Source organism: Nuphar pumila, chromosome 14, assembly GCF_984573655.1.
Source record: "Nuphar pumila chromosome 14, dmNupPumi1.hap1.1, whole genome shotgun sequence".
In the NCBI taxonomy this organism is placed as follows: domain Eukaryota; kingdom Viridiplantae; phylum Streptophyta; class Magnoliopsida; order Nymphaeales; family Nymphaeaceae; genus Nuphar; species Nuphar pumila.
The window spans coordinates 1,781,294-1,794,775 of record NC_143262.1 but is presented as its reverse complement, the minus strand read 5'-3'; the positions used below and the strand labels follow the sequence as shown (position 1 = coordinate 1,794,775).

General features: G+C 38.5%; 1 protein-coding gene across 1 annotated transcript; it reads right to left on the bottom strand.

Moving 5' to 3' along the window:
- Window positions 1–214: 214 nt before the first annotated feature.
- On the bottom strand, window positions 215–3,365 carry LOC149816032 (ylmG homolog protein 2, chloroplastic-like). Its single transcript, XM_089987098.1, has 3 exons — window positions 2,971–3,365; window positions 1,260–1,459; window positions 215–689 (listed from the first exon to the last, which is right to left on the bottom strand). The coding sequence occupies exons 1-3, from the start codon at window positions 3,250–3,252 to the stop codon at window positions 422–424; spliced, it is 750 nt and encodes a 249-aa protein (XP_089843224.1). The 5' UTR covers window positions 3,253–3,365; the 3' UTR covers window positions 215–421.
- Between the last annotated feature and the right edge of the window lie 10,117 nt (window positions 3,366–13,482).

The window sequence follows — 13,482 nt, the reverse complement described above, 5'->3', positions numbered from 1 at the left end:
AGGTCTACGACGGTTTGGAAGATAAATGGTCTAAAACTAACACATTATTATATATCATGTTAAATTTGTGATCTAATCAAAATATCGGCAATATTTGCGCCTATGAGCACACTACTTGTTTTTTTCTCTAAAGGCATACCTGCTTGTATTTAGATAAAGCAGCCTTTTTTCTTCAAACAAATGCATTATAACAAGAAATCCAAACAGCTCGCAATAACGGAAACTTAAGTTCTTCAAGGAATTCAGGAAAGGTACATCAAATAGTACAACAAAGGCCAAGGAATTTTATCAACATCACTTGGCAACTGCAAAAGTTAACACCATAGAATACTGGCCATCCTTCTCAGAATGTGCAGTTTTGATGAGGTCTTAAATCCCCCTCAAGACGAATATAGAAGCTCTTCAAGAATGAAATGAACTGTTAAACATTGTCATTTTTTCTTGGACGATTGCCAGAGACCCGTCTAAACCACATCCTTTGGCTCACAGTAGGATTCGAATACCAACCATGTGAAAAAGAAGAGCTTTCTCGAGATGGTGTCTCGACTGGTAACTCTGCTGGAAGGGCTGCAGCAGTACTGGTAAAAGCATTTAAAACCAAGAAGGCCAATATAGGGGAAAGATCCAGCGTGCCTCCCAGGGGTGGTATCAGCCCTCGAAATATATTCAAATATGGATCACATAGAGTGCTGCAAAAGATTTCCAATAAGTTTTTAGATTTTATTTAGAACATGATGCTTGATAAACAAACATCATGACAAAGGTGAAAATGATGGTGATGAGGTTCAAATTAATATGCCAAAGAGTACCACCAAGAATCAGGATCCAGATCATTGAAAATTTTGGTTGGAAAACAATTAGACCTTTGAAATCAGCCTAAACACATCGGTTTCCTTTACTGATCAGATCATAAACATTCACAAGATTAAATATCAGATTAAGGCTCTGTTTAAGAGCCTTGCATCAAGATGGAAACACCATTTCCATGCGTTGCCAAAAACATCATCTTGTAAATGGTGTTGAAATGCGTTGTTGGGGCTGCCAAATCCATTCCCAATGAAGTGTTTTGTCAACACCATTGCTCCCAAACGGCAGAGAGCATGAGATCACTGGGGGAAACCACATACACCTCAAATTCAAGGCTCCTAAACAGAGCCTAAGAAATGCTTGTGAAAAGTCAATAACATATACTAAATACTACAAAATACTAAATCTAAGTGACAAAAGTATTTGAAATTTTCTGAATTGGAGAAGCATACCTAAGGGGGCTGACAATGGCAGGAGGAGAGTTCGGAAACCATGTAAGCACAAGTCTAATAACCAGCAAAGTATTGTAGAGGTTCAAGAAATTTGAGATGCCATTAGCTACCACCAATCCCGCAACGGAATCACCCGGTAAGATGGCAGCAAATTTGTGTACTGACAAAGAGTTGGTCCTCAAGGAGCTAGCGCAGCGAACCTGAGACAATGAAAATACACATGTAATACACACAACACAGACATAACGTCCTTACATCCCGAGGAACAATCCAAATTGCTATATGCTTCCTGAGAGCTGCCAAGATGATTGATCCCGCTGCTAAATTCTTCCAGATGTTACCATGCACTTAACGGAGCAACACATAAATGCAAGTATAGGTGCACATAAGCTGTCTGATCTCCAGGCATTATGTAATTAGAACAATCCCATGAGTTCTGGGTTACTCAGTAATGGGAAAATTTATAATAAGCTCTCGAAGGGACATAAACGTAGTTTTCTTGCTCCAAAGGGGTTTGGCGTAGTAGGATGATCCCATGAACGCCATCCCCTGCACAAGCCGGCGACTCCCTTGGGGCAAGGGATAAGCCCACTGAGTTTTTATGTGGACAGGCAGAACCTGCGCGACTAGGTTTCTATAAAAAAAGAAAAACAGAAAAACGTAGTTTTCTTGCTACTATGAAATTCTTTATCTTTGAGAGTTTTGCTAGAAGTTGAGAATAACAAAAACAAGTCACTAATGCGTGGCTCTCAACCTTCTTAAGCAGAGTAGGAATTAGCACACAGAGCAGCAGAAATCATTTCTAAACCTTGAAAGCGAGGAGACTTTCACAACTTCGTCATGGAGGCTACTCTCGATACAATGGAAGTTTTAAAATCAGCAGGGTTGGTCTCCCTACTTTTTCCTTAGTATGATTTTCCTTCTTTTTTTGACATTTTTTCGCAAACTAACATGGGCATCAAAATTCACATATGAGCAACATGGAAGCAACCCAACTGAAGGAGATTCATGATATACACTTACAATATATAGTCAACTGATGTCAACTAATTAGAGATAAAAAATAAGTGCACACACACACACACACACACATATATATATATATATATAGTCACTAGAATATGAAAACTAATGCGTGAACCGTGATTTTCATGGTTTTTTTTTCTTTTCAAGATGTGATTTACATTCTTGGTTTTATAAGAACCCACTCTTGAATCATCCCATTTTAATGCTGAGATTTTTTCAAGTTTTAAAAATCAATAACTCATAATCTTCATAAATATTCAAGCATTCCTTCAAAAGTCATATTTTTTAGGTTTGATTCTAAGTTTTTCAGATTTTTTTGTTTTATTTTTAAATTCTGACCGTACAGATGTGATCTATGTACTTGATTTTACAGGGATCAGCTCTTGAAGTGTTCGATTCCAACACATGGGTGAGGTTTTGCAGTCCAAAATTTTGTAAATTTTTGAGGCTCCAAATATCATTTTTTTTCATGGAAAACACATGATCCAGGTGTGTGATTCCTCCTAAATTGACCATTCCCAACACATTTATGAGGTCGGAACTGCCAAAAAAACACCTGACATTTAGCACGTACCCATTTCTCTCGCTCTTTATATATATATATATATATATATATATATATATATATATATATATATATATATATATATATATATATATAAAAGGGAATGGTGAGTGCTTTCACCTGATCAGAGAAGCGTCGGAGATCAGCAGAAACAGCAATTGCTCTCTGAATGAAAGGGTTGTTAGACACGACGCTGGTTATGGTTCGAATGCACTCATCAGCAGCTAAGAAGATGGAGCTTTGAAGCCTTTGCAGGCTATGAGGCGGCTTTTCGAGGGCGGGCACGGGAGAAAGAGGCGAGGGCGTGAAAGGGAGGAGGCGGACGGCAGAAGCGAGGAGGCGGTTGCAGTTGCTTGCAAGGAGGCCGTCGTCCTGGTTAGGCTTCGTGGTGAACGATGCCATCTCCAACGCGGGCGCTAGCAGATGAGGCTGCCTGGCCCTTTTGCGAGTGAGTGTTTAGTGTTATCCGTAAGGGAGACCGTTCTCTGTACATCGGCGCCCCTTTGGAACCGTATGGATCAGTGCCTCGCATCCGTCTGTATGGTATATGAACGAACGGATAAGCTTTATGTGGGGTTCCCACAGTGCAAGAGCGGGTCGAGTTGATAGTCGGTGGGAGTTCGAACGTGAGCCATTTGCCTACAGAACGAAAGAACAAAAGAGACAGAACACAGGTTTTATCTGTTTTGGAATAATTGTACAAAGTCTAACATTTGTTTAGACTGTGTTCCAAATGTCCGTTGTTTGAGTAAGATGTGCATGCAATTTGGACATACATAATCAATGGGTCGGATTACTTCACTTTGAATCATAGATTTACCCACCGTTATTCATGTTTTAACAAATTTATTATGGATTTTAACCTCGGATATGGCGTGCATATTCACTAAAAAAATTGGCACAAACGAGCCCTAAATCTCTATAAAAATAAAACCAGAAAATTAAATTCCTGAACTTTTTAACCAACCGAACCCTAAATGTCAGGCAAAAAGTGAAAAATCTCAATTTCCATAAAGAGTAAACCGAGAGCAGCAACCATGCAAGCAAACACCTACGACGAAAGCAAATTGAAGCAACCATTAAAGCAAACACCTACGAGGAAAGCAAATTGACCCATACCACCATGTGATAGCCAGAGCCAAGAAGAACGAGGGCGAAATACGAAATAGGCACAAGTCTTCTGGTTTATCCCAAAAAAGTAGCTCCATACATTGAAAACATTAAGGAAAAAAACATATTAAAAAGAATGAGATGATGGTGATGATGACTACGAGAGACAAAGAGAGCCGAAACAAGATTTTAACATAGCTACAAAAAAAAGGGTCAACAGAGCTGCAAAACCAAAATTGTTCCAGGAAAGTGGAGCAACACTAGCAGAAAAAGTAAGATTGGGAAGATGAATACGCAGAATCACGTAAGCGTCCACTAGGATTTTGTGCGTGAAAAGATTAATTTAAATAAAAAATTCTTGAAAATGGCATCATTGCACGCCATCCAAACGAACCACGAAGTGGTACACAACTATGACCTCCAGATTAATCGCCACCGCATAATGCACCGAAGGCCGATCGGACCCAAGATGAGGTCAAGCGCAAATGACTCCTCTATAACCAGGACCTCTGATTACTTCCAAGTCCTACCAAAGATCTCTACAAAAATAGGGCAAGACCTGAAGAGGTGAAAAGAAAATTCTTCGGCAGCATGACAAAGCACACAATAGCTCGACAGCAGGAAGCCCCCACCTCTTTAAGGTAGAGTGAGTTTGGACCTTATCGTGCAAGATTAACCAAGCTTGAAGCCGAGTTCGGGGAGAAGGGCCCTTCACCCATAGAGCAGATTCGAGCATTCAAGACACCCCTCATGGAAGCAACCAGTGGCGGAGCCACGGGTGGGCATGGGTGGGCGACCGCCCACCCTAAACTTTGAAACCGAGTCGACTCATGACTCGGGAAACCGAGTCGAATCGGGACTCGTGAAACCGAGTCGACCGGGACTCGGGCTCTCGATGAGTCTAGAGCCTGCCAAAAGGGGCGAGGGGTAAAACCCTCGCCAGTTTTCTAAAGCTCTGCCCCTCTGTTCCGGCGTTCCCCTTCTGTCACAGGCAAGGCGGCAACCCCATTCGCCGGCAACCCCATTCGTCGGCAACCCCTGTGCTCTGCAGTGCCGCCGGCCTCCTTTCGGTGAACCCGCGGTGGCGGTGCCTCCGTCCGAGCTTCTCCCTCTCTGCTGTAATCTACGGCGACGCGAGGCACCGGTGTCGCAGTCAGTCGGACCTTCACCAATCTCCGGCGACCATCGCTAGCAGCCGACCGTCGCACTGTCTCAAGTAACCTCCCTAGTCCCTACCCTTGGGGTCTTGTCTCACGAGTCTTTTTCTTTCGCTTGTTCGAAGGTGAAAGTCTGAATTTGATTCTTCCTCCCTCCCCACTGAACACCCACCAGTGCAACAACATCTCTTTTGTCTCTTTTTGTACAATCTCATCCATTTCCAAATTGTCATGTTTTCCTGAATGATGGAAAGTCAATTATTCCTCAAACAAGGTTGTTATCACTGAAATGGGTGCTCCTCATTGAGTCTTCCTTCTTTCTGCTTCCTTTTTCTGTATAAATGGCAGCTTCAGTGGGTGCATCTTTCTCTTGGTCTTCCTCTTCTAACTCCCCAAGTTATTACCTCCACAATTTCAGAGTATGTTTTCTTTTCCTTTCTCCTCTTTGGGCTGTGAGCAGTTCTGTTTGAGTTTTTGTTATGTTTCATTACCATTTGTTGTTCCCGTGAATTTTTGTTTGAAAATCTCTTGTTGGTTTATGCTAGAAAGGATGAAAAGTTTTTCTTTTCTTTTCATGTTCTTCATGGTATTGAGATTATGCTTTGCGGTGTCTTTCAGTTTCGGCAAACTATTGTGTGTTGATTTTGGTTGGCGGGGAATTCATTTAGTCATGTTTTAGTACTAAATAGTTTTTTTTAATCTTCTTATACCTGCACAGTTTTTCTATGCTTTGAATTGTATTCATATTTCATGATATTCATTAAATTTGCTTTTCCTAAAATATTCTTTAAGTGGAGAGTTTTCCTAATCAGTTAGGTATTTAGGGAAAATATTGTCATTGTTATTGATTATGGATTTATGAGTACTCTCTTTCTCTTGCTTTTCTTGTCGACGATAACCCTGTTTGCGGTTTCTGAGAAACCGAAGCCTTCGATTTCTTAGAAAGCGCAAAGCATCAGCAAGGGCGTCTCTTACTGGGAGGTGAGATCTCCGGCGGTTCCTCGTCGAGAGAATGGGTTTCTAGTTTTTTTTTTACTTCTAATCCGAACTGGGGAACATGAAAAATCTTGTTTGGTGTATTTACTTCAGAAAAGAAGAAAAAACTATTTAAGGTTATTATTTAGTGAGTCTTTGTGGAGCTATGTGATGGATAGGGATGCTAATGTTTTTGACAGTTTAAGTGATCTATTCGTGAAAAGTTGGTATATTTCTTAAATTTGATTTATGTGAGATTGATATATCATGTTAAAGAGCTATTTAATTTTCATGGAAGGAACAAAATTGTCAATTTTTTCGATGCACAATGTAAAAGGTTTTTTTAATTCGTCTAGTTAGATGCATGTCTTTACTCAGGAGGGTATTTCAAATTAGACACAAGTTTTTAGTATTTAATCTTGTAGCTTGGACTTGTTTGGAGCAATATATTTTTCTAGCTTCTTTTGGTGTCCAATTCTAGTCCATCTACATGCCTGGATTCAAACACTCGATATTTCTGCTATACTAGGCATTGTCTAGGTTTTGAGTGTGTTTCTTAACTATCTTTTGCTATTTGACTCTTCAACTAGTAATATTTCACATTTTGTGTCATGTATGATTTGATTTAACTAGTAATGTTTCACGTTCTGCTGTATGTTTCTTTGTAATGAAGATCTTTGTTTAAGTTGAGGTGGTATGAAATGCTTGGTCCATTTTCTAAATAGGATTGTGATGAATGAGCCCATTTTGCAACAATAGCACAACCCTTAAAACTCATTTATGATTAGATGAGCTTTGTGAGCCTGCTGTATCAGGTAAGTGAGCTTGAGTGACATTGACCTGGGCCAACTTGGTCGATTGATACAGAATAATGTTTTTGAAATTTTAGCCATGTTTTATGTTAATTCTGATTGTTACTACTTATGAAGCTTCTCCTGTTTCTTTCTGGTTGAGTGATTAATGAACTTTATTGTTTAAATTCTTCTTCCAGCTCTCTCTCTCTGTCTCTGTAATCTTGACCCTCACTTCTTTACTAAAGGCTTCCTTATACTATGACTTCACAGAGTGTGTCTCTGCAAATGGTGAAGGGGCATATAGGTGAACTGTTTTTATGAGGTATAGAGGTGGGAGCATGGTGCTTATCTGTAGGTATCTCATACTACGGGGGTTGTTTTCTGACAAGGACTTTGGTTAGTACGGAAAGTCTGATAGTATATAAATGTTTAAGTGATTTAGATTGTGTATGGTAAATTTATAGAAACTTGTAGGATGCTATCCTAAACTTTTAAGGAAAAGTCATCCATATCACTTTATATACAAGTCATACTGGAAACTTCATAAAAATGGTTGTATTCCTGTATCTGCAGTCGTATCCATGTGACATAGGCTGTAGGCATTCTGACAACTTGTTATGAAAGAAGGTTAAACCTATTTATCTTGATTTCAATGGCCAATTTTATGTGTTATGAGTTGGCTAAATGAATTATCATTCATCAAGAACTTGATTTTTTAGACTAACACTGGACTTTGCTTCCACTGCCTCCTCTGATTGCCAACAGGGGGCTTCGCCCCCTGCCTTGTTCTTGTTGTCATTTCATTTTAATCGATCATTTTTTGCAATGAGATTTGGCTTATATAACATTGTCATATTTTTTTTTGTTGCGTAGGAATGGATAAGTTTATAACGAAATGGTCAATCTTTGATAAATCTTTTGTAACTCGAGAAGGAGAACCAAGTCAGAAAATATGCAAAACAGAAAATGATGAATCAGAGTTACTTGCAGACCCTGCACTTCGTCCTTCTATTTCTAGTTATTATCCTAATATCCAACATAATGTTCGTAGAGCATATATGATCCGAGGCCCTTGTCAACCTCGAGATTGTATGTTTCAACTAAACCATAAAAAATGAAGGTTCATTCCAGCTTGGTACGATGAGTATAAGGATTGGTTGGAGTATAGTACAAGTAAACATAAAGCATGTTGTTTGCAGTGTTATCTTTTAAGTCCAAAAAGCACAGAGAAGATTAGTTTAGAGGCATTTGTATCTGAAGGATTTGATAACTGGAAAGACAAGAAGAGTTTTGATAAAATGTTGGAAGCTCTGCCAGTTTTCATAATTCAGAAGGAATGAAGTGTCAAAATTTGATGCAACAAAAACAACATATTGATTCTATACTTTATCAACAAAGTGTTCGACAGAAAGATGAATATAGACTTCGCCTTTGGGCAACTGTTAATGCAATCAGATATTTGTTAAGTCAAGGATTGACATTTCGAGGGCATGATGAAGCTGAAGAATCTCTTAATAGAGGAAATTTTATTGAGTTGTTGAAGATATTTGCAAAGATCAATGATGACATAAATAAAGTTGTATTGAAAAGTGCTCCAGAAAATAACAAATTGATATCTCTTGAAATACAAAATGATATTGTCAAGGCTGCTTCTATACAAACCACAAATGCTATTATCATGGAACTTGGAGATACTTTTTTTTCTATTTTACTTGATGATTCTCGTGATGTATCAACTAAAGAACAAATGGCTATTGTTTTACGGTTTGTTAATGAAAAAAGTCGAGTGGTTGAGTGATTTCTTACTCTTGTGCATGTTCTTGAAACAAGTTCTCTGTCACTCAAACAAGCAGTTGAAGAAGCATTCTGTAAGAATAAATTAAGCATATCAAGTTTGCGTAGACAGGGTTATGATGAAGCAAGTAATATGAGAGGGGAGTTTAATGGATTGAAAAGTCTTATATTACATGAAAATGCATCTGCATATTATATTCATTGTTTTGCACATCAACTTCAATTGGCATTAGTTGTTGTTGCTAAAAAAAATTCATTGCTTGATGTGTTTTTCAATATATTAGGTAGGTTGTCAACTTTTTTCTCCACTTCATGCAAGAGATCTGAGCTTATTCGGGAAGCAGAATTTATGCGAATTGTTGAAGCACTTGCATTGGGTGAACTTGAAACAAGATGATGATTAAATCAAGAAATAAGTTCCAAACAACCTAGTGATACTTGGTGGCGTTTTCATTACGATGCTTTGGTTAATTTACTCAGTATGTATTATTCTGTTATTCAAGTGTTAGATTTCATTGTAGAAGATACATATTCAAGAAAAAGTTCAGATGCAATTATTTTATATCATCAGTTGCAAGATTTTGAATTTGTGTTTTGCTTACATTTGATGTGTAAAGTTTTGGGAATAACTGATGATCTTTCACAAGCACTTCAGCGAAAAGATCAAGACATTGTGAATGCTATGAGTTTAGTCACTATATCAAAATAGTGCCTTCAAGGTCTAAGAGACAATGGATGGGACTCTCTCATAAACAAATTGTTCATATTTTGTAAGAGATTTGATATTCTGATTCCTGATCTAGGGGACTCATATACACCTCAAGGACGACCAAGACGTAAGGTTGAAAAGATCACCACATTGCATCATTATCGTATTGATGTGTTTTATGTTATTATTGATTTGCAACTTCAAGAGTTGAATGATCGTTTCACTGAAGCAAATACAGAGCTCCTTCTTTCAATGGCATGCTTGAGTCCAAAGAATTCTTTTTCTGCTTTTGATAAAGATAAGTTGATTCGTCTTGCTGAGCTTTATCCTAAGGACTTTTCTAACGTAAACATAATTAGACTGAAAAATCAATTGGATATATATATTGCAGACATGCAAAACAGTGATCAGTTTTCAAATTTAAAATCTTTAGCAGAGCTAGCAGAGATGATGGTAGCAACTCAAAAGCATATTATATTTTCTCATGTGTATTTATTGATTAAGTTGACATTAACTTTGCCAGTTGCAACAACAAGTGTTGAAAGGACATTTTCAGCTATGAACAATATCAAAAGTCGTCTACGTAATAGAATGGGAGATGAATGAATCAATGATGCTTTGGTTACTTACATTGAGAAGGAGACATTTGATATCATCAGTGATGATGCAATTATGAATTGCTTTCAAAATATGAAAAATAGAAGATGCCAATTGTAAAATTTTCATGAATTTAGTTGTTTGTATTTGTTAAGTGAACAATTTTTATTTTAGTTTAAAAGTACAATTTAAGGTTTTATCTTATTAAGTTCATAAATTTAGTTGTTTGTGTTTGTAACAATTGTTATTTTAATTCAAAGGCTTATTTAAGTTTTATCTCTCCACGAATGATTGTTCCTCCAGCGAATTTTTTTTTGGCTCTGCCACTGGTCCGAATAAATGGATCGTCCTTCAAGACCATAACATTGTCTCCGAGACCCGAAGTCTGCCCACCCAAGGAAAAACTTCTGGCTCCGCCACTGGAAGCAACTATCTATAAATAGAGAGAAAGCCGAAAGAAGATCAACATTATCACTCATGAAGATCAACAAAATGTTGAACCCATGAGAACCAAACAAAATAGAAAACAAAACTAAAATATAGAAAAACAAAAGCTAAAGAAAAAGAAACTATAGACAGCTAGCAGAGAGAGAGAGATTGAACCTTCAAATTGTCAAGACGAACTCGATGCTGTATCTAATCCTCCAAAACCCTAACAGTCTCTGCAAAAAGCACTGAAACCTCTCTTACAAGTGGCTAATGAAGACAATATGGGTACAGGGGAAAAGGGTCTTCACCTGATTAGTTTTTATGGAGATTCAAGAGAACGTGGGTACAGGTTTCTACTATCTTCAAAGGAGACAGCAAAGATTGCTGGCTCGGCTTGATCGCCACGCAGATGGCAGTCGGAAAGGCAATGCTCTCGTGGATAGAAAGAAGGGGAGGCGATGATCGTCTCTTGGGGGAGGGAGAGAAGGAGGGAGGCGATCGTGGGGAGGGAAAGAAAGGTTCACCGGAGAGAGAGAGGAGGTCCAAGATCGGGGGTGAGAGAGGCGAAAGAGAGTTGGAGTCCGGGGCCGGGGTTGAGAGAGCGCCAGAGAGTTTCGGGGGTAACATATTTTCAATTTTTTGTCTCCCCCACGTCCCTGTTCTTTTCTTAACAGGGGTGGGGGTGGAACAGTGTTTAGCCCTTATCACGTTCAACGTTTGTTAGAAAATATGTTTCAAGCGGCATTTTCTTCTCGCGAGATGGGCCATCAAACAAGCTCTGGAAGAACACAGAGATCAGGTCCAAGGAGCTTTTGGACAGAAAAATCTTTAGAGGGCGTCTGCAATCCCGGACGCAGGAACCCCACGTCGGACTTTAGCACTCCTATCATTTTTGGTATAAAATGGCCCTGGGGAAGGTCTTTGCAAACGTGGGACATCCTGCCCGTGGTGTCCCTGAATGGGTTTTGTCCTGTGTTAAAAACGTGCTGTATGTGTTCGATGCCCTTGACAAGTCATTCATCAAGGACAATTTATTTTCAACAAGATCCAACAATTTATCATTTGATGGCTGAAGGTCGAGCCCCTTTTTTGCAACACCAAATATCCCACGTTTGATGCTGGACCTGGGTCCACTAACAACCCACATTCGATGCAGGACCTGGGTCTATTCTGGATGGGACACAATCGTTCCCCAGCCCAAATGTGTCCACACAAGACCCAAAAGCCATCAAGAAGAATAGCTCACAAGATGGGCTGGTAGACCTGCCGAACGAGACAAGCTTGAAGTGTTCAAGCTTGGCTCATTCTTCCATCGAGCCAAGCCTAGTTCAAGCTCATAATGAGCCCGAGTTGAACTAGCTGAGTTCAAGCTGGCTTGTTTACAGAAAAATACATTGTTTTGGCACTGGAAGAAATAGGATTTACAAAAAATTTGTTTCAGAGCTAGCAGTAAAAAGATTTACCACTAATCCCATTTTTTGGAAATTAAATAGTTTAGTCATATGTTCTATATACACTATATGATGTAAAATATATTTTTTACTGCTTAACGAGATCATACAAATCGAGCCGAGCCAATTACCTATTGTTCATATTCATGTTGCCGAGCTCATTTCAACGAGCTCTTTACGAGCCAAGCTATGAGCAGCTCGATTTGTTTTCTAGCCCTACTCACAAGATAGGCTGCACAAGAATTTGCCATGCAGTTCACTTTGATGCCTGAAAAAATTTATGGTTAAGATTTGTTTCATTGGACTTTTGGTAGTTTTTGAGCGTGGTTCATCAAGTACCGATTCATCATTTGACATAAAATGAGTTTCATCCTACGTACATTCAATCCTAGGTGTCCCCAACCAACGGCTAGGATTAGTCCACATTCTCACCTGGATGTGGACTGATCCTAGCCATCCAGATGCCTCAGCTGGACAGCTAGGATCGACATAGGATCCTTTGTATGTGTCAAAGGAGACGGGATCCTTTTCATATCCTGATGAACGAAATCCAACATGCTTTAGACAGTTTTTTGGGTTCAAGGTTCCATAGACTTGATCCAACGTCTATTAACAAAAAAACAGAAAAGTAAAGAAAAGAAACGTGTTACTCAAAACAGACCTAACACCACTTCTATTAAGTTAACCATCATTTATCCATTGACTTTCTTTCAATCACCCATGTGTTCAAATATTTACGAATACCATAAAAACTTAAAAACTTGGCTTTTTTATATGTGATTAAAGCAAATTATTTCACAAAAATGTCAGCAACATCTGTGAAATACCACATATATATATATTATATGCATTTTTATATATTTATAAATAGCTTTTTCATCACAAATTGTAATTGTAGAATTTTCTTTATCTAGCTCCATCCATTTAATCACTAAATTTTTTAGTTTTCTAACACTTTTTCATAGGCTCTCCTTTACAAAAAAAAAAAGACATTAGGCAAGTTTTCAAATACGCACCTAAAGTTTGGGCATTAATAAAAAAATGTTCATCATAAATTGTAAGTGTAGAGTTTTCTTTATCTAGCTCCATCCATTTAATCACTAAATTTTATAATTTTCTAACACTTTTTCATAAGCTCTCCTTCACAAAAAAAAAACATTAGAGAAGTTTTCAAATACGCACCTAAAGTTTGGGCATTAATAAAAAATGCACCTAAGTTTTGAAAATTTTTAAAAACTAACCTAAATTTTTGCACTGAGGTTATTGCTAACCCAAAATGAGTTAAGATGGTTAATTTACTAGTTAACCCTTCAAGGATTCACCACTTTCATGGTCATGGGATGCAGTTATTACTCTCATAAACGAACTGGGAAGGTCACCAGAAGGGTCACCGGTGTGACCATCGGAAGTGTCACTGGTGCAGCATTTGGTAGCTGAAATGAGGAATTGAAACTGGCAAATGTCAAGCCAGTTTCATAATTTTCCCCTTTATCCTGGGGCTTCCAAACAGTTTTGGAAGTGAGGATTCCACACACTCCCCCGCGAGTTCTTGCATGTAGTTTTCTGGACAATGTTAAGCTGGCAATGGCATCCATTTCCCATCATTTATGAAACAA

Coding starts and splice junctions, on each gene's coding strand:
- LOC149816032 (XM_089987098.1), bottom strand. CDS start 3,252: ATGGCATCGTTCACCACGAAGCCTAACCAGGACGACGGCCTCCTTGCA. Junction 1,460..2,970: donor TCCGACGCTTCTCTGATCAG/GTGAAAGCACTC, acceptor TCATTGTCTCAG/GTTCGCTGCGCTAGCTCCTT. Junction 690..1,259: donor GCCATTGTCAGCCCCCTTAG/GTATGCTTCTCC, acceptor AATCTTTTGCAG/CACTCTATGTGATCCATATT.